This window comes from Acanthopagrus latus, chromosome 13 (genome assembly GCF_904848185.1).
Source record: "Acanthopagrus latus isolate v.2019 chromosome 13, fAcaLat1.1, whole genome shotgun sequence".
NCBI classification, from domain to species: domain Eukaryota; kingdom Metazoa; phylum Chordata; class Actinopteri; order Spariformes; family Sparidae; genus Acanthopagrus; species Acanthopagrus latus.
Genome location: NC_051051.1, coordinates 12,480,945 through 12,501,336, shown reverse-complemented (window position 1 = coordinate 12,501,336; position 20,392 = coordinate 12,480,945). Strand labels below are relative to the sequence as shown.

At 41.5% G+C, this 20,392-nt stretch overlaps 2 protein-coding genes across 2 annotated transcripts; both read right to left on the bottom strand.

Moving 5' to 3' along the window:
* Positions 1-12: 12 nt before the first annotated feature.
* On the bottom strand, positions 13-10,046 carry p2rx5 (purinergic receptor P2X, ligand-gated ion channel, 5). The gene is made up of 12 exons (XM_037120320.1): positions 9,555-10,046; positions 8,575-8,725; positions 8,237-8,308; positions 8,032-8,107; positions 6,696-6,780; positions 6,431-6,511; positions 5,305-5,446; positions 2,641-2,774; positions 2,427-2,520; positions 2,270-2,335; positions 1,831-1,919; positions 13-1,731 (listed from the first exon to the last, which is right to left on the bottom strand). Exons 1-12 carry the CDS (start codon positions 9,881-9,883, stop codon positions 1,482-1,484), a joined length of 1,569 nt encoding a protein of 522 aa, XP_036976215.1. The 5' UTR covers positions 9,884-10,046; the 3' UTR covers positions 13-1,481.
* Positions 10,047-11,929: 1,883 nt separating this feature from the next.
* ubb (ubiquitin B) lies at positions 11,930-19,153 on the bottom strand. Its single transcript, XM_037120331.1, is given in 3 exon segments — positions 11,930-12,695; positions 16,492-18,330; positions 18,996-19,153. Coding segments are annotated over 2 exon segments (2,529 nt in total). The 5' UTR covers positions 18,323-18,330; positions 18,996-19,153; the 3' UTR covers positions 11,930-11,997.
* Between the last annotated feature and the right edge of the window lie 1,239 nt (positions 19,154-20,392).

The window sequence follows — 20,392 nt, the reverse complement described above, 5'->3', positions numbered from 1 at the left end:
AGCCAGTACATCATCAGAGAGCTTGTCCATTCACAAAAAACTCACAGTAGCACATCACGACTGCATTCCGCAGCGGCACAAATACATTGTGTTGTTTTTGGTTTGGTTTGGTTGCATTTGGTTGTGTTGGAGCCATCGCTTTGCCGATATAAATGTCACAACCAACTCAACATACAGCAGTGTAACAGTACGCTCAGGTGCCTGTCGCAACACGGGCACAACTGAAATACTCACAATTAAGACCTTTCACACATTTTCCTATATATTGTCTCTTTTTTTACATTTTATCTGTGATTCCTTGCTAACAAGATAATGTTTCTCCTGACCCAACACTGAATTTAGAAGTGATGGTGGGGGGGGATTAAATTGTTTTACAATATTTTGTATTCGACTGCAATGTTTATTTGATCTAATCCAGGCCTGTATTTGAAGTCCATGGGGAAAAAATATGGAATAACATGAATGGCTACAATTTCTATTTTTGCTGCGATTTTCATAATTTAGTCGATGATGGGTGGAAGCCGTCATGCCTAAAACTTGCTTTGTCTCTTCTGTGGTGCTGAGAATTATATCCCTCAAAAGATCTGGTGCCCAAAAGTTAATTCAACACTTTTCACCTCTGCATCGACCTCTTTTAAAGGGGCTCTGTGGAACTTCTGTGTTGTGCTGTAAGCCTGTCATTACATTATGTTAACAGACTCCATTTCTGAACTCAAGTTGTGCAAAATTCTGTCTGTTGACAAAGAAATCCACAGTTTAGCATCAGAAAACAGCTTTTTCATATCATAGACAGGGAAAGTCTAATTTTTCACGTCATGTTCCAATCTGCTCACTTATGGTCTATAAAAGGGATTCATAAATTAAAATGACTATAAATTGTTACATAGAGCCCATTTAATTCAAATAAATGCAGTGGTGATAAGAGTGAATCGAAATGGGCTTATTTCTTTGGAATTAAAATTAAGTCAAGAAAATGGCAAAAATAAGAACTAGGCCAATCAGATATTGCTCAACTCGAAATGATGCTTAATTAGTCTGATCAACAGCCAAAAAAGCTAATTGATTATATGACATGAACAAAGACAATTAATTCTATGCGTTTGTAAAGCAGTAAGTCTTTAGCAAATCATTTTCCATCACTTTGCTTATTGTATCAGCATCATCACAGTGCGTTTGCGTATCATTACTTAATGGACCTGATGTAATCTCCCACATCCCAAATTTGGATCCCGACCCGACCCAGCCACTGAAAACCACCTTTCTGCGTATTTCTAAATCAGCGTCCTGGCTCAAGTGCACAGTGCAGAATATTAACAATTTCATGGACCGACATGTGTTCGGTCGGGGCCAAGCATCACTCAGGCTAGTGGCGTGCCAGTAGTCGTGCCAATGGGTGAGAAGTGAACATCAGTCCGCCTTTTGTCTCCACCTCTCGCATCGGAACCGAGACCACCGGGATTCGTCTTGCTCTGCTTGCAAACTTAATTGTGTGACGAGAAAGTGATGTGATGCCTCGGCTCTGCGCCTTGGTTAGAGAGAATGGCAGAGTAACGCTGTCCCGTGTTGCGCGGTATGGTGGGGCCCCGGCTGTCCGCAGGCTGCTGGCTCTCAACAGTGGCTTCATTTTCCTCTGGCTTTTTGGAGTTTGCGGCCTCTTTCCCTGCTGCTGCCTTCCTAGATCTCCTTTCCTTGTGTGCTGCCTTCCCGTCCTTTGATTTGGTCCGGTCTTTCCTGTTGCATACAGTGAGGGAGAGGCGTGCCAATGAATGCAATGATCGACATTTGGGAAACGACTTAAAAGGACCCATCGTGACAATTTGTTGGCCATACTTGAAGTTGATGATTTCAAACTTCTTCTCTCGGTAGTAGGAGCTCGTGTTCATCATGTACAGCAGGATCATGTCGCACACAAAGGCGCCCTTAAAGAAAGAAAATATCAACTGAATGCTCACGAGCTGCAGAGAACAACTACTTGTGTTACTAGTGATCATCTGTCACCCTCTAGTGGCACTTGAATATGACATTAGTCAAGCTTAAAGGATAAATTCACCCTCAAGACGATGGACAGACGGGTGTCCTTTCATGGTCCACAAAACATTTCAGGAGCCTCACAGCAAAACCTTCACCCGTCTTTTCATTGACACGGGGTCGACAAGATAATGACTTCATTTCCCCTTGTTTTTGTGTGAACTCATCCTTTAGGACATCTCAGTAATAAAGTAATAAATTGCCCACTGACAGTCAACATGATATTTAGTAAATTACTCACTATTCCCCATAGAGCAATGCCCGAGCCGATGGCAATTATGGTTGGGACGATATTGAATTTTCCAGCCTGCAAAACAACATCAGGGATTTAGGCAAGTCTGTTACTGGAATCAAGCATTTCTCTGAGACATAAAAGACTGATCATCTCCCTGTAGTACCTGGCCATTGATCATGATATCGAAGCGAATCCCATACACTTTATACAAAGTGCGATAGGTTTCACCGTTTTGATCCTTGTAATACCTGGTGAATCTGTAGGAGAAAGAAAATCAGTTTGTGTGCGGCGTAAAAGACAAGAATAAAACAAGTTGGACACGAGGAACAGAGTGGATTGACAGATTTATTTCTCTTTAAATGCCTGACGGGACATACCTGAAATTGTATCCCGATGTGGCCGAGTTGTTCTGGTTCATGTCCAAACGGGTAAAGCTGTACTGCGGATTACACTCCGAAGCGTCCTTATCCAGGTCACAGTTCCACTCAATGAGGACGCCGATGGACCCGCCCTGACGGACAGTAACAGACACTTGTTAAAAGCACAGTATGTAACTTCTGCCCCCCGAGGTCTCGCAATCAACACAAGAAATGCACATGTAAGTAGCATGGGATCGTGGGAGTTGTCTTAACCGCTGAGCAACCACCACTGCTGATTAAAATATCCTCATGTCTCGGGTAGAAATATTGACGGATGAGATAAATGTATAAAGTTTAATGTTCAACTTATCATCCCGATTGGATGTCTGAGATCCAGCTAGGGTGCTATAAACGAATGTAGGCATATTTGGACCACCCACCTTAAATTACATTAGAGTGATAACCTGAGTGATCTCAACGCTGCACGTTTGTTTGCACCTCCAACAACATCGCGAACTGGTCCCCGCACCTAATTACCTGTATGCGTGCGTGAAACACCAGCGTCCTTCGGCTGAAGCAGCTAAAAATAAATTCAGCCATCATTCATTTTATCAATTTACAACTGTACTTTTTCATGGCGGGATGTTCCAAAAGTCCTCAGAGACAAAAGGTCTATGATAAGGGTGTAAACTGTCACACCCTAACAAGTAAACAGAGTCACAGGAGCGGGAGAGCCGCCTGTTATCGACTAACCGCCTCCACGATGACTGAGTAAATCACATCTACTGATGAAGGCCGCACAATGTGCCTGAAAGCTCTGGAAAAATGAAGCAAGTAGAACTTATTAATGAATTATTTTAGTATTTATACAACAACCGCTGTGTGTGATTTTCCTGTTCCTGTGTAGGAGGCAGACTTCTCTCTCCACCCAGCTAGAAGGCATTCCCATCACAGGATGGACTTCTTACTAATTAAATAAATAATGAAAACCTCGAGCGTGGCTCCAAATGCTGTAATTATGTTACTTTTGTATTATGAATGAATTCTGCAAAAGTCAATTTTGGGTGATGGTCTCTTTCTCTCTCTCTCTCTCTCTCTCTCTCTCTCTCTCTCTGCCATGGCACTCCTCTCACACTCTGCATTGTTTTGGTTTGGATCAATTACGGATTTTATTTCCAAAAACCGCAGAAAGACAGAAACGAAATTAACTCTGCAGGGCAAGAAGACTGTCCCCTCATAAAGCCGATCAAATTAACTGGTGAGGAGGCCCACTGGTCAACATTTAGACAGCTCAGAAATAAATGCTCATGTTTCCTGAGAAAAGCAAAGGCCAAATATCAAACCCATCCAAATTTTGGAGGCCAGTAAAATGTAAAAACAAATCCCTCCATGCCTATTCCCTCTAGTATAACATTTAATAACTGACAAATAAATGTTGTGTTGTCCCACTGCATAAAGGTGGTGATAAAGCCGATATTAACAACTATCGACTTCCTTGTCTTGCTAAAGTCCTGGAATCATTAGTCAATAATCACATCCAATTATTCCTCTCAGTGTATCCTGTTTTGAGTACTCACCGGTCTGGTTTCAGAGCTAAGCATAGCACTGCTACCAACATTATATCTGCTGCTGATAAAGGGAAATACTGTGCTGCCCTCTCAAAAGCTTTTGATACTGTTGACCATACTTTGCTCATACGGAGGTTAAGTTATGTTGGTTTTGATTGTAATTCTACAATTGCTTCAAAGACTACCTGGCTCATAGACAACAATGTTTGACTGTAGGACATGACCGTTCCATGTTTTTGCCATTGTCCTAAGGGGTTCAGCAAGGTTTAATACTGGGTCCTGTCTTATTCACAATCTATATTAGCAATATTACATCGACTACTACAAACTGGAACGCCCATCTCTATGCTGATGATACAGTTCTGTACTGTTGTGCTGAAAATGCTCATAAATCCATTATAATTCTCCAGCAGGCTTCAGCAACTGGAAGATTCTCTTCTTAACCTGAAATTAGTCCTTGATGCCAACAAAACAAATTGGTGACATTCTCAAGAGCCAGAGATATCGCAGACACTGGTCTGCATGTTACTAACGGGACACAGTACAGAAAGGGTTTCTGAATACAAATATTCAAGCTTGATACAGTTATACCTATAGGTCGGTTTAAGACTGATTTCAAACTACTCAGCATTTGAATGGAACTGTTTTTAAACATGTGCTGTCCTGTATGTTTGTTTGCCATTAATCAATAATGCACCTCTGTTTTATTTGTGTTTCATCATGTTCGTACACTTGTAGTTTCTTATGATTTTCAAGTCTGGGGATGTTGCAGTAGCAGTCAAGTTTCTCCTCCTCCAGTTCCCAGAACAGTTTTTTTCACCCCCATGATCTCAAGAAATCTACCATCGCAGTGATGTTTCTCTTCCTGGTCTCTTCAACACAGCTGCCATGCAGCGATGTCACTAAGTGGTTTGATTCCATTCAGATTCTTTAGTTCAGCAGGGGAGTACAGGTGAATTCATCTAAAGTTATTACAGCAATCACAAGCAGCCATAAGGGATTTCTTTAAGTCATAAAAGAGATGATGTATTATAATTATTATTTTTTTTTTAATCAAATGACTGCGAGAAAGCCAGGAACCAAACCCACTCTCACACGTTATTAAACTCTGTACCTTAACAGCCATGTCCTGGAAGTCATGTCCCGTCCAGCGTACCACATCACCAACCCGGAAGATGGGGCAGTACAGGTGGGTCTCTCTGTCGTAGGAGCATCTTTTCAGGTAGGTGTCGTCTGACGTTTCAAGGACGTTGGACCTAGGAGTCAACCCAGCAGACATGAATTTTTATCAAATGTCAAATGATTTTCAGGAAACATGGAAACCAGTCTTATTTTCACAATGAACTTCATGAACCTTTGAGTTTATCACAGTTTGTCCTGTGGAAGAGCAATAATCTTCCCATAGAAGAGGAGGGATGGAAACAGAAGAAGACACTTGATCCTGCCAACTAAGAGTCACAGAATTCTATCAGCTTCTCACATCGGCTTTGACCTTCCAATCTCTTTGTTAGCCACTATTACTGCTTAGCTCTTATACTGTCTTCAGTGATCTCTTAATACCATTATATCTGACTGCACTCTGAGCTTATATGCAATATTTGTCAAGATAAACAGCCCTGAGTAAAATATGTTCAGCGTGGCTCAAAGGTTTTCCTCACACACACACACCGACAGTGGCATGTACAGTGTGTGTGCGTCAATCAACCCCGCCGCGTTACACCCTTTGACTCCGGTGTAACTGGATGTCTCACGCCGTAAGACGTGTTGTGTTGCCAGGCGTTCCGAGTAACACTCATTAGGAGGGATTTGTATTACCAGCCAACCCCATTAAACACAAGCAAATCAAGATCAGTACGGAAACATAGGTAGATGATTGCTGTGTAATTAGAGCAAGATGGTGACTGATGAATTAGCCGTGCCTTGTGGCATCTATCTGCTTTCCTGCAGGACTTGAACAGACAACAGAAGAGAAGGCAGCACCGCAGCTTGCTGGGCTAGCCCCATCTGATCTGACACCTGTCCAGGGCAAGGCCTGCTGTCAAGGACGTCTCAGATGACTGTTTCACTGTCTCACTGAGTGCAATGCACAGGCTGGTATAAATAGAAAGCTCCCTGCACCCTAAAGCTATTTCAAGCAGCCATCAGAACACATACATCTCTCAGCTCACTCTGCGAACTCTGTCATGATGCCTTGAAAACCATCCACACACCAGCCATCAGCGCCACTTACAGCCACTTACTTGGAGAATTCAAACTTGGGAAACCTGACAAAATTCTTTATGTAGATGGTGAAGTTCTCGGCTTCGCTCAGTAAGGGCTCTCTGGAAGTGAAAGAGACAGGCAGCTGTGTACAAAGCACAAAACAAGTGGAGCTGACAGGCTGCATTAGTAATAAATAGAACCTGTGAAATATCTGCGTCCCTGTGAGGGATCAGAGTGAGTGTCAGAGTAGTGGCACAAAATGGCAAATCTCCAGAGATCTGCAAAAAGAGGAAGGGCTCTCACGGGGGTCTCTTGCTGTACTCGACAGGACACCAGGCGTTGATCTCACAGGTCCCAGTGCTGTTTAAACACACGCCCGTCTTGATTCCTGATGGAGAGAGCAAAGAGTCTCTGAGCAGCTTTAGGAGAGTTTATTCCAAAATAGACCAATAAGAAACCTTTTCCTAATGTGTGTGGCTGCTTGATGAAACATGTATAACATTTACCTATTAGAGAACATTGTTGAAACACCAAAGCGCCTCCTTGGAATAATGAGCTTTGCAGCTAGAAAAGCAATTACCAAAAAAAAAAAAAATGGCTCAAAGGAACAGTTCACCCAAAAACGGCAGTCAAACAAAACATAAAACGGCTCCATGTCACACAGCTCATTATCGTGATGAAAAAGTCTCTTGACGACCCGAGATCCAAAGTACATTTGAAAAATACTTTATTTACAACCCTTTTTAAGATGAAATATTCACTGTAGCTTCTAAGCTAAATCAATTAGCATGCGTCCCGTCTGAAATGGGTGTATGACCTCGACCACACACTGAGGGTGCAAATTATACCTTTCAATTCAATTTGCAATCTCATGGCTGCCAGAGACTTGGAGCCATTTTATGTTTCTTTCATTGTTTTTTTTTCTTTTTTTTTTGTGCATTTTAAAACAGATCCCTATTCTACTTCGGCTGTTTTGGAGAACGCTGCAATGGTGTTTTGCTGTGACGCTCCAGATATGATTTGTGGGCCACAAAATTTTACCTGACTTTCTGTCTGCATGGGGATGACTAGATCATGAGTGAATTGTCATTTTTGGGTGAGTTGTTCCTTTAAGCCAGACACACTGTCCATAAAAAAAATACATGGTATGATACAATGTATTAAAGGTCTGTAATGGAAAGAATCACTGTCTTATTAGGCTTCCAGAAATGAAATCTCAGTTAATCTGAAAAAGTATTTTTCCCTGAAATGTTATTTCTACAAATTAGTTTTTTTTTCTCCCTTTTTAATCCATCTCAAATGAAAAACAACCCATGTTCTTTTTTTTTTCTTTTTTTTTGTTCTCCTATTTACTTTGTAAAAAGCTGATAAGATAGATCAGTCGGTACAGGTTTCCGACTTATTACTCTGTGAACTCTAACTACGCTAACGTGATTCTAAAGACAGTTTACACTTGTATTACTTTTTAATTAAAAATGATCACTTTTTCATCATGCAGAATATTGTGTAGAGTGTTACTGTCCAATAATCAAGATCTTGACCTCCAGATAAATATGTCCACTTTTAATTAAGGCTAAAACAAAACAAAACAAAAAAGCTCCCAAGATTATTAGACCACAGCGCACTGAGTGATCCTCACCATGGCCTGCTATTACAGCCTCCCCCTCCGCACAGTCATAATCACTTTGACATCGTCCATCCGGCACCCTGAAGCTCTGTGAGACAGAACAACCACTGCTGGAAATGAGAATGCAATTGTGTGGACTGTAACCTAAAGTCACATTACAATGGGGGAAACAAAAAACACAATTAATAATTCGATTCCTCGTCTTCTGTTTGCTCACCTCAGCACAGTACCCCAGCCTCTGATTGGGCGTCTCTATGTAATTTGTCACGATGAAGAACACCTGCTCGCCCTACAAAATAAAATTAGACCCAGACAGTGAGATCGAGAAAGCGAAAGGTTAAACAAATTACAACTCCCAAGAAGTCCAATATAGATTAAACTGTGGGGACAGATGCTGAGACTAATGATATATACTAAAACGGACACTCAGTGGGGTCATAATCTGTCCTGACAGGAAGGTAATTGGGGAGTGCTTTGACCTGTGACACATGTAAACTGAGATGAACTTTTTTTTTCTCTAGATAGATAGATAGATAGATAGATAGAAGGGCTCACATTTGGAGGTATGACGTAATCCTCAGCGCTCCACAAGTGAAGGCCCGTCTCAGAGCTGTTGGTCAGCGTGACGCCTTTAAGCTTGGTGATGACTGAGGTCTGGATGGCCTCTTCTCTCTCCTGGTAGCCTTTCTTCACCACAAACACCCACCTGTGACAATCATGCCAAACATCAGACTTCATTATGGCTTTTTTTCCCCCCTCATATCAACATGGTTGTGATGCAGCGGTACGAGCATTTGTGAGCGTGGCCCGGGCTGACAGCACGCACATTTGTAAGTGTCACTGAGCGTGTTTACCAGCATGTGGCAGCTGAAAGGAGCAATGTTAATGTGTAAATGTATCCCAGGCTACATCACAGAATATTTTATGCATCCCCAATGGGACATATCTAACTATTTTGTGCATGCACGGGCACCTAGGGGGTGAGGTCAGCATAAAAACAAAAAAAAATGCACAAAAATACCAGAACAGGCCATAGATGCCAGACATGACATGGCAATAATAATAATTTTTTTAAAAAATGATATGAAAATTGAAAAATTATGAACATGAGCAGCCCTCTATGCCACTGAGCCAAATATGACCCTTACCAGTGGGCGGCCACTAAATTGGTCATCTTACAGTTGGAAAAAATAACTTTCACAAACAGTTGTAAAGGTCAAAGCAGCTACTACTAACCCTCACCACCATACTGTCACTGTCACCTGTTCAGCTTTCATAATGTCTCTTCCATACATCAGAGTGACATCACACATGAGGGCTTGTGTTGGGGGGCACGAGAGCTTCCTGTCACTACAGCAATTTTCAAAACGTTTACGAATTCACCAACACCAGCTTTTCTTAAAAAAGAAAAAAAAATCATAATGGGAACTCTGTCGCTGCCGCTTTAACAGCAGCTTTGACAAGCTCAACTTATTTTTAACTCTGTGAATCACTTTTCTCTAAACGGTTGCTTTATTCATGCATCGCGAGCTCACCCGATTATGTATCCCAGCACGGCCAGCTGGTAGAGTCTGAACAATATTCCGATCCTCCTGTTTTCGGCGATGACATATTTCTCGGTCTTGTAGTTGAGGAGAGAGAAGAAGAAGCCCCCCCAGCCTGCCATGCCTCCTCCTGCCCGAGTGAGACAGACAGACGGACAGACACGCAGACAGACCGACTGACAGACAGACAGACAGACAGCAGCTCGGAGGCTCCCAGCTGATATGACAGCTTCGCTTGTCCTGCACGGACACTGAGCGAGGGGCTGCGGACCGCCGACCCCACAAAAGTCTGCCTGCACTGGAGCAGCACTGACAGACATGTGGAGGAAATGTTCATGCTGTGACCGTCCTATCAATGCAGGAGCCTCCCAGAACTTTGTGCAGCAGTGGCCAATGATAAACCACTACTGTGTGAATCTGTAAATCCACACTTCTTTGGCTTGCTTAAGATTTCATTAAAATTTCCCACTCTAAAAAAAAAAAAAAAAAAAAAAAAAAGTTACCCTATTTATCTTTCATTGGGACAGCAAACTGTGTGTCTGCAGCAGTGCCGTGTGGTGGGCAGGGGGGCCCATTCTGCACATGAGTCCACAGCAGCTGAGCTTGTTTCAGGTTTATATATCCTCAGTCATATGGGTCATACCGTTTTGAACATTTTTGGTGAAGGCAACAATAAACGTTCTCGTTTTGCAGTAAGCAGTCTCTCCGTGCCTCTGTGTGTGTCACCACATGAACGTTAGTGCAGCAATTGCTGGACGTAATATAGAGCATAGAATATAGAGCTATTCAACACTTATTCTAATAAGAATTTAATGAATTTCTTGGTCATGCAATTCTGCATGATTTTTTAAAAAAACAAAAACAAACAGATGCATTAAGGTGGCTGGTGTCTATAAGTGAGTACAATTTGATGCAGATCGTACATTAATCTATTGTTCTTTCCACAACACAGTGGAGGTTGCGATTTCACCTGCGTTGTTCTGTTGTCCTAGTTGTGCGCTGTTATAGGTCTGGTGAGCCTAAATTATTTGTGGGTGGTTTAAAATGTTTAGCGTTGTCAAGTTTCATATTTGATTTGGCTTCGTTGAATTAATGGGGAATGTTAGGCCTTGGAGAAGGTATCTGCTCCATTGAGTGCCATTCTAGTTAAGTACTTTTCTTTATTATGCACCTTTAGGCAATTCCTGCACAGTTGGATAACCACTTATGGAAATCACAGGGCAGAGTGCTCCACTGATTTGCACTTCTATAGAAAATTCTCACAACGAACATTTTTTTTTTTTTTTTTTCAAATTTGATGCAACACATCCAGTTTTGATTACTTCCCATTTTTCTTTCTTGTCAAACCGTTGTACCTACATTACCCACAAAGCCAATCAACCACAGACAGTTCAGTCTGAGATTGTTATATTTATGACAGTTGTATATTTTCATATCCTAGGCTATACAAACAGCTTAACCTCCACATTTGGAATATCCTCCTCTTATTGTCATTGTTTGTCTTTCAAGATCACTGAAAACTTCCCTCATTTCTCTTTAACCTCCATGGTGAGACACCATGTGCCATGTGCCATCATCTTCAATTATGTTGCCATAGTTAAATTAGTTTAAGCCTCAACAATTAATTTTTCTTGTATTACTGGCTTTATGGCTGGGTCTCTTCCACAGATCTGTTTGATTTAGGTTCCTCAACTGCAGTTGCAGTTACTGCACTGAATACTAGCATCTTCAACTTGTCTGGAGCCATCTGTCAGTACTTAGCCGGATTAACATGTTAGGCATTGTGGCAGCAGGTTATGACTATTTAAGGCAATTAAACATATGTAGTACACTATGCTACACAGGCACTGTCACTATTAACCAGAGATTTGTAGTGAGAAAGGACATTTGTAACTGTAACTTCCTACAATCTGAGGGTGGGAGAACTACTAATAAGATAGTGACCTCTAGTGGTTCCATGTGAGGTTTCACTCTTCCTTTGATTTAATTTTTTGACCATCGAACAAACATTTCCCTGTTGCCCAGATGATTAATGAGGTAATACTATGTATTCTAGGTTTTTACAAAGAGCAAGAGAGTTTGCTGAGTAAAACTCACTTTGACATGACTTTTAACTTCAGTTCAGGCTCCAGATTTGACATTATATTCAAATCTAAAAGACAAAAATATATTAATACAATAAAAATTCAAATATAAAATTAATACACTTTCCAACATTGCCCATTTTAATCCATAGGCTTATTACCACAGAAAGAGAAAATAGATCTGAAAGTATAACTGTAATTGCATTTCAACAGGGCAATATTAAAATTCCATCAGCTCTCTTAGCATTCATACTCTAAACAAATGTGCACAAAAAGGGAAAACACCTTATAAACTATAATATTTTATTGGGATATGCTGTCATGTAAATCAAGTAAAAACATGGAATGATTTATTGACCACCCCTCAGACGCAGGACAAGATGGAGGGTGGACTCCTTCTGGATGTTGTAGTCGGAAAGGGTGCGGCCATCTTCAAGCTGCTTGCCGGCAAAGATCAGCCTCTGTTGGTCTGGGGGAATGCCTTCCTTGTCCTGGATCTTGGCCTTGACGTTCTCAATAGTGTCGCTAGGCTCAACCTCCAGGGTGATGGTCTTGCCAGTGAGGGTCTTGACAAAGATCTGCATGCCGCCCCTCAGACGCAGGACAAGATGGAGGGTGGATTCTTTCTGGATGTTGTAGTCAGAGAGGGTACGGCCATCCTCAAGCTGCTTGCCGGCAAAGATCAGCCTCTGCTGGTCTGGGGGAATGCCTTCCTTGTCCTGGATCTTGGCCTTGACGTTCTCAATAGTGTCACTGGGCTCAACCTCCAGGGTGATGGTCTTGCCAGTGAGGGTCTTGACAAAGATCTGCATGCCGCCCCTCAGACGCAGGACAAGATGGAGGGTGGACTCCTTCTGGATGTTATAGTCGGAGAGGGTGCGACCATCTTCCAGCTGCTTTCCGGCAAAGATCAGCCTCTGCTGGTCTGGGGGAATGCCCTCCTTGTCCTGGATCTTAGCCTTGACATTCTCTATGGTGTCACTGGGCTCAACCTCAAGGGTGATGGTCTTGCCAGTGAGTGTCTTTACAAAGATCTGCATGTTTGTGCCTGTGAAAAATTAAGATTTCCGTGTTAGTTACACCATTTAATTCATGCTCTACATATACATTGAGAAGGTGTCAAAAAATCTGACATGCCAACATTAAAGAAAGAGGGCCTTTATCCTTTTCAGATAACATCTCCATTTTAATCTATTGCCATTTATGCTAAACCGTGACTTCTTCCTGTCAGGGGAACAACATTTGCTTCTTATGAAATCACCTTAAAAACAGACATTTCACACATACAGGCCATACTGTTCGGTTGGTTGCTTTTTACTTTATTTGAATAAAAGGTGGGCTAATTCTTACTTTGTCAGATGAACACACTGGTAGGAAACCGGCGATTCGAGCACCAGCGCCATTTTAAAATAAGCTATTGTTGTTTGCCTTCGTTTTGTTCAGCTAATGTTACCAGCTAATGGACGACACAGCTAGAAATGTTGTACCTTTGTTAACGATAACTAATGTCAAACATTACTGTTCAACCTGAGGATTGATAGGTTAAGTAATCCTGTATCACGTAATTTCTCAACGTAGGTTAACTAGTTTAACATTCGGTTACATTATCATCTAAACGTAAAGTTGAGGTTGCCAGCTAACGTTAGCATTTACAGTTATTGTTTGGGAAGCATTTAGCTATCTGCTAAAAGCGGGGCAGACAGCAGTTCAAAACTGTACAAACTGTAAACCGGAGGAAGAGCAACCGATAACATAGATAACATTTTAAAAATGCACGTAATATTGTTTTTAACGAAGGACTGTGAGTTACTCACGATTTTTTCTGCCGGTTGACCCACTTTCCTCTGATGACACCTCCCTCTGACTGTGCAGTTGCCACAGCAATCGGATAATTTATACAGGGGACACGTCATCGAGAGATATTCATCCGCAATGGAAAACAGTTCCAATTTCTAGTGTTTATACGTAGTTTTAAACCTACATGATTCAAACATTGAGTATAGAATATTTTATTCAAGTATATCTATCTGCAGCATACAAACCACATAATTACTTCAACTAACACAAATTGCTTCAAAGAAACATCAGTAACTGCGTAATTACTTGGCGGAGGAAAAAACCCAGTGTGACAGCTGCTGTTGGTTTACGTTGAATGCAGCTGATCATTTACCAAGGTGATAATTCACTCAGGTGGAAGGAAAATATGGGAGTGTGTGAAAATGTCATATTTAAACTGCTTTACAAATATTCAGTTGAGTCCAGATAGAATTGTTATGATGATATAATCATTCTACACGCTTGTTCCTGGACATCTGTCCTAAGCGATAGATATGATGCTGCTTCATATTGCAATCGGTAGCTGTCTAATGATGATATTATTGGCCAGTGTATCTAACATGCTCCAGGTTGACAATTAAATTAATTTGTATGATAGTTTATAGATATTTAGAGAATAATCAAGGAAAAACAAAACTCTTTAAAAGCACATTTGTTTTAGCATCACTTTTTAAATACAAAAAAAACTCACTTTTAAAAAGTGAAATTCGTATTTTAAAACCTAAATTCAAAACATGGAATGAAAACAGACAAATCATTTGAATCATTATGTCTGTAGTCAAGAGACCAAGTCACATGTTTTAACTTTCAATTCCAAGTCAAGTTTTTATTTATTTTCTGTGAAGTTGCAAGTCAAAACAGTGACTGGAGTCTAGTCCACGTCTCTGTCCCTAAATCATAAGACATGTGACTGTTGACAAAAAAAACAAACAAAAAAACAAAAAAAAAACAGGAACTTCTGTTTTATAAGACAGTTAAAAAAAACACAGCTTGGGCTAAAGAGGCCAAGTGCAGACCTTATCTGGGGCTGACAATCAAACTAAAAGATTATAGGATAGTCCTACATAATACACCACTTTTCTTTTGCAACTTTCACATATTTTCTGTTAGAATATAATTGCTCTATGAAATATACTATATATAATGCAAGTTGTTGTCAGAAATTTGATAAGTAGTGTGTTACAAGAGTTCTTTTTCATATATTCTCCTCATCTTGATGCACAAACTGAGAGCAGACTAAGGTCAGCACTGTGATGGGATGAATGCATTTGGCAGGATAAACAGCTGACACCCGATTATCCAGATGCCAGTGTTGAGCCAGTTTAGCTTTGGATTAGTTGTAAATACCACTGTACAATCCGTGTGCTAGCCATAATCCACACTACTATCCTCACTAGACTATAGTGACATCCCTAAATTTAGTCTTTATTGTAGGCTCAAATAGAAGTCACATTCTCGATGTTTGTGAGCCACATTTTTATGAGTTGTCAATGTATGCTCAAACGTCATCACACATTCACCTTGCTCACATATAAGGCTACTTCCTGAATAACAAGCAATATCAGCAAGAATTTTCTGCCACTGATTTTTGCTGGCAACTTGGTTTTCCTGTGTCTTAACACATTTATGCCAAGTATATCCAAACTATGAGGGACACTGGGGTCCTTCTTGCCTGCTAAGCCCTAACATAAGGCTACAATATGTTTTTGTGAAAATCTAGAAACAATCACGTTGCCCATTTGCTTTCTTGGAAGACTCTAGCACACTCTGTCAACTATTCTAGGTCAGGATAAAACATGTCATCATAGTCACATTTTCCTGTTTCCTTGTGCTGATAACAATTTCTGTCTTCATAAAGGAACTTCTTTTGTCCTACAACTTGCATGTACAAGGACCAAATCTTTGCTTTTGTTATAAGGTAGTATTACCTCTCCATTTGTTTTTTTTATTGAAATCATACATTCCCCCTGGGATGTCAATACTTTTCTGCCAGCTTCATATCACAAATGTTCACCCCTCAACTTTCTCTATGTATGTTAGCCTCTTGCTCGACAATAGATGGCGCCAAAACCTTATTAATGGAAACTAGTCACACCTTTCCTGATATTCTGACAGGCAACACTGCAAAGAACACTGCAGTTTATTCATTCTGTAGGCATCTGATTGAAACTTTAGTTAACTCATTACTGATGACCAAATCTATATGTTTGTGACTGTGGATGTGACATAGAGATGTATAGCTGGTTGTCAGATATTGAAGCATTTACAGTGCTTTCATGTGCATTAATGCTATTTTGATAAACACAACAGTGGTAACAAGGCTTTGGACACACATTTAATCTTACTAATTAATGAAATATTGTGATGTCCTTACTTCAATTTAAGATTTGGTTCATAAGCATTGTTTTTGATGATTCACTCCAAGATTCTGTAGTGTATTTTCTTGTGCCCAGTCCAGTGTCCAGTGCTAGTTGAGCTTAATCATGTTTTCAAATGATCAAATTTAGCAGTTACTTTGCCATTATCATTACCACACCATGCTTTATGCTCCTAGTAGGATTTACATCTGAATGCATCTCAATTCATCAGAATTACTGGTCATTTTTAGTTGTTAAAAAGCAGTTGCTACACCATTCGCTACCAGCAAAGCATTTGAAAAAAACCCGGAAACACCCAAGTTTTGATTATCCCCCGACTACATTCCTTCTACAGACAAAGCTATGTTGTGAAAATCAAATGACATATTTCTCTTTAGTATTATGTGTATTAAGGAGCGTTTTAGCTTCTATACTGTTGTTATCAATCGTAACTGTGGATTTGAACCATGAATGAACAACACCAAAAAGTTACATTTAATTCTTTATTAAGTGATGTGCATTGAACTTTTGGTCATGTTAAGGTAAACACCTTTGTCATGTGTAACATTTTCAACACGGCATGTACAATATGTCATACGTAGCACATTAACTTGAAGGAAATGAGGTTAAGAACATGGAATCATAAATCACTTTACTGCCCACCCCTCAGACGCAGGACAAGATGGAGAGTGGACTCTTTCTGGATGTTGTAGTCGGAGAGGGTACGGCCATCCTCCAGCTGCTTCCCAGCAAAGATCAGCCTCTGCTGGTCTGGGGGAATGCCTTCCTTGTCCTGGATCTTGGCCTTGACATTTTCAATAGTGTCACTTGGCTCAACCTCCAGGGTGATGGTCTTGCCAGTGAGGGTCTTGACAAAGATCTGCATGCCGCCCCTCAGACGCAGGACAAGATGGAGGGTGGATTCTTTCTGGATGTTGTAGTCGGAGAGGGTGCGGCCATCTTCAAGCTGCTTGCCGGCAAAGATCAGCCTCTGCTGGTCTGGGGGAATGCCTTCCTTGTCTTGGATCTTGGCCTTGACGTTCTCAATAGTGTCGCTTGGCTCAACCTCAAGGGTGATGGTCTTGCCGGTGAGGGTCTTGACAAAGATCTGCATGCCGCCCCTCAGACGCAAGACAAGATGGAGGGTGGATTCTTTCTGGATGTTGTAGTCGGAGAGGGTGCGGCCATCCTCAAGCTGCTTGCCGGCAAAGATCAGCCTCTGCTGGTCTGGGGGAATGCCTTCCTTGTCTTGGATCTTGGCCTTGACGTTCTCAATAGTGTCACTTGGCTCAACCTCCAAGGTGATGGTCTTGCCAGTGAGGGTCTTGACAAAGATCTGCATGCCACCCCTCAGACGCAGGACAAGATGGAGGGTGGATTCTTTCTGGATGTTGTAGTCGGAGAGGGTGCGGCCATCTTCAAGCTGCTTGCCAGCAAAGATCAGCCTCTGCTGGTCTGGGGGAATGCCTTCCTTGTCCTGGATCTTGGCCTTGACATTCTCAATAGTGTCACTGGGCTCAACCTCAAGGGTGATGGTCTTGCCAGTGAGGGTCTTGACAAAGATCTGCATGCCGCCCCTCAGACGCAGGACAAGATGGAGGGTGGATTCTTTCTGGATGTTGTAGTCGGAGAGGGTGCGGCCATCTTCAAGCTGCTTGCCGGCAAAGATCAGCCTCTGCTGGTCTGGGGGAATGCCTTCCTTGTCTTGGATCTTGGCCTTGACATTCTCAATAGTGTCACTGGGCTCAACCTCCAGGGTGATGGTCTTGCCAGTGAGGGTCTTGACAAAGATCTGCATGCCGCCCCTCAGACGCAGGACAAGGTGGAGGGTTGATTCTTTCTGGATGTTGTAGTCGGAGAGGGTGCGGCCATCTTCAAGCTGCTTGCCGGCGAAGATCAGCCTCTGCTGGTCTGGGGGAATGCCTTCCTTGTCCTGGATCTTGGCCTTGACATTCTCAATGGTGTCGCTTGGCTCAACCTCCAGGGTGATGGTCTTGCCAGTGAGGGTCTTGACAAAGATCTGCATGCCGCCCCTCAGACGCAGGACAAGATGGAGGGTGGATTCTTTCTGGATGTTGTAGTCGGAGAGGGTGCGGCCATCTTCAAGCTGCTTGCCGGCGAAGATCAGCCTCTGCTGGTCTGGGGGAATGCCTTCCTTGTCTTGGATCTTGGCCTTGACATTCTCAATAGTGTCACTGGGCTCAACCTCAAGGGTGATGGTCTTGCCAGTAAGGGTTTTAACGAAGATCTGCATGCCGCCCCTCAGACGCAGGACAAGATGGAGGGTGGATTCTTTCTGGATGTTGTAGTCGGAGAGGGTGCGGCCATCTTCGAGCTGCTTGCCAGCAAAGATCAGCCTCTGCTGGTCTGGGGGAATGCCTTCTTTATCCTGGATCTTGGCCTTCACGTTCTCAATAGTGTCGCTTGGCTCAACCTCAAGGGTGATGGTCTTGCCAGTGAGAGTTTTCACAAAGATCTGCATATTTGTGCCTGAATAGAAAAATAATTGAGATCCATTAAAATTAATTATGAATGTAATTGGAAAAAATAACCAAACATCCATAAAATATATCGGCATGTAAAGTTATAAACACAGAAGCAATATACCAACTCTTGTAACAACCCTTTAATTACTCTTCATAAGTTACACTACAAATATAGCTCTGACTACTGCTTACACGTCAGGTCACATCACAAAATCTTAAACTATGTATTTTATAAATCTATTTGAAACGAAGGAAATTTGAATCTCTGAACTACTGGCAGCTCTGCTGCCTTCCGGACCCAGCGCCATTTTGAGATCATATTGACCTTCCTTTTGTTCAGCTTGTTCCCCGCTAATGGACGATACTGGAAATGTTGAGTCAGTGCTACAGCTAACATAAGCTAAACACTACGGCGTTAACCTTTCAGTTTCGACGAAACCGAGGACAAAACGGTTCATGGATAAGGCAATCGGATAAACGGATTCAATAACGTCAATTTGATGCAGACAGCACAGCTGACATTTGCTAACCTAAGAATTCTCTTTTCATTCAACGTTAAGCAGTAAAACCATGGCACTGGTAACCAAAAAACAATTAGAAACACGGAATGTATAAATGATGCTTAGTATGAAGCTGATATGATTTAAATTAAGATAAAATATTACTTACTTTCAAGAAACGCAGCAAATATTTCGTATTATGGCAGCACAGCTATATCTTCTGTAGTCTTCTTCTGAAGCGATGTACTGCAGTACAGGCGGACACTGTATTATATACCGGAGTCTGTACACGTCATCTTGCAATATCCGTCCGCATGTGAAAGTAGTTCCCGTCCATACTAATCGCACTATTTCACTATGTTTACTTGATTTTGTTTTGTTTTATTTGATAATAATACGCGTACTCATAGGCGTGAATGCTTAGTGAAAATTGTATGCTTTTAAATGATAATTTGACATATCTTCCGCGGCGGAGTAATATCTTTATACTGTCTCTAGAATTTGCTAGAACCTCATAGCAACAGGGACTTTCCCCGAGTTTCTGATTGGATCATGAGATTGTTTGTTTGACCGGCGATTGGTTGCTGTGTTACAGAGAGTGATATTTGACGACTACGTTACCTATATGACTAAGGCATTTATAACGGAGACCTAATACAGAGTTATACGAGACCTAAATAGATTCGATCTTGTAACTGTGTGCAATGATAGTGTAGCATACGTGTTAAACATGCACGGACTCTTCATCTTTCATCCCTTTAGAAATCGATGACTTCGTCTGAATGACTATGCATTTATTCATTCATGTAGCAAAAAGAGGGACATGTTCAGACATGAATCCTGTTGCTCCCATCAAACGTGCCCGTTAACAGATGGAAACGTGCTTTGAAAACGTGCTAGCAGCTGTTGTGACAGCAGGGTGAAGTAGGTCTATTCCTGGCTTAGTTAAAGGATAACATTGTTAACTGACCCCATTTACCCACCTTATATTATTAGGGTTGTTAGAACCTCCCAATAAAGGATGCATTCATGAGCCTCTATCCTGAAGACCACTGCAAAATATGTAATCTGTTAAGCAGAATTTGCTGACAGTGGTGATCTGGCAGACACACAATATGGGCATAGTCACGAGCACAGGCTCTACAGTCATGAGTCATGACCTGAATTCTGAAACAAGCTGCATTTGAGTCCGAGGGACCATTTGGCTGGCCCCTAGGTAGACTGTTTCATATTTAGACAACCTCAAGTGTTCTCCCAGATGTCAGTTCGGTTTGTTTTAAAGGTGCACTATGCAGTAATTTCAATCAGAAGAGAAAGATCTTCATTGATAGATAACTTATATTTTTTTTATTTATGTCTGAACAAACCAAGTAAAACAGTATTTCCTCATTTTCATGACTGACCAAACTGACCTTAAAGGACAACATGATTTAATACTTTGTAATTCATTTATATTAGGTGGACTCTGCCACCTTTCTAGCCTCAAACAGTGTTCTGGGGACCTTATTTTCGTCTAAAAGCAGCTTGTTTATTCATTTATGGAAAAGATACATATTTCTGAGTTTG

Coding starts and splice junctions, on each gene's coding strand:
- p2rx5 (XM_037120320.1), bottom strand. CDS start 9,883: ATGTCTGTCAGTGCTGCTCCAGTGCAGGCAGACTTTTGTGGGGTCGGC. Junction 6,781..8,031: donor GGCTGTAATAGCAGGCCATG/GTGAGGATCACT, acceptor TCTCTCCATCAG/GAATCAAGACGGGCGTGTGT. Junction 1,920..2,269: donor GCATTGCTCTATGGGGAATA/GTGAGTAATTTA, acceptor TCTTTCTTTAAG/GGCGCCTTTGTGTGCGACAT.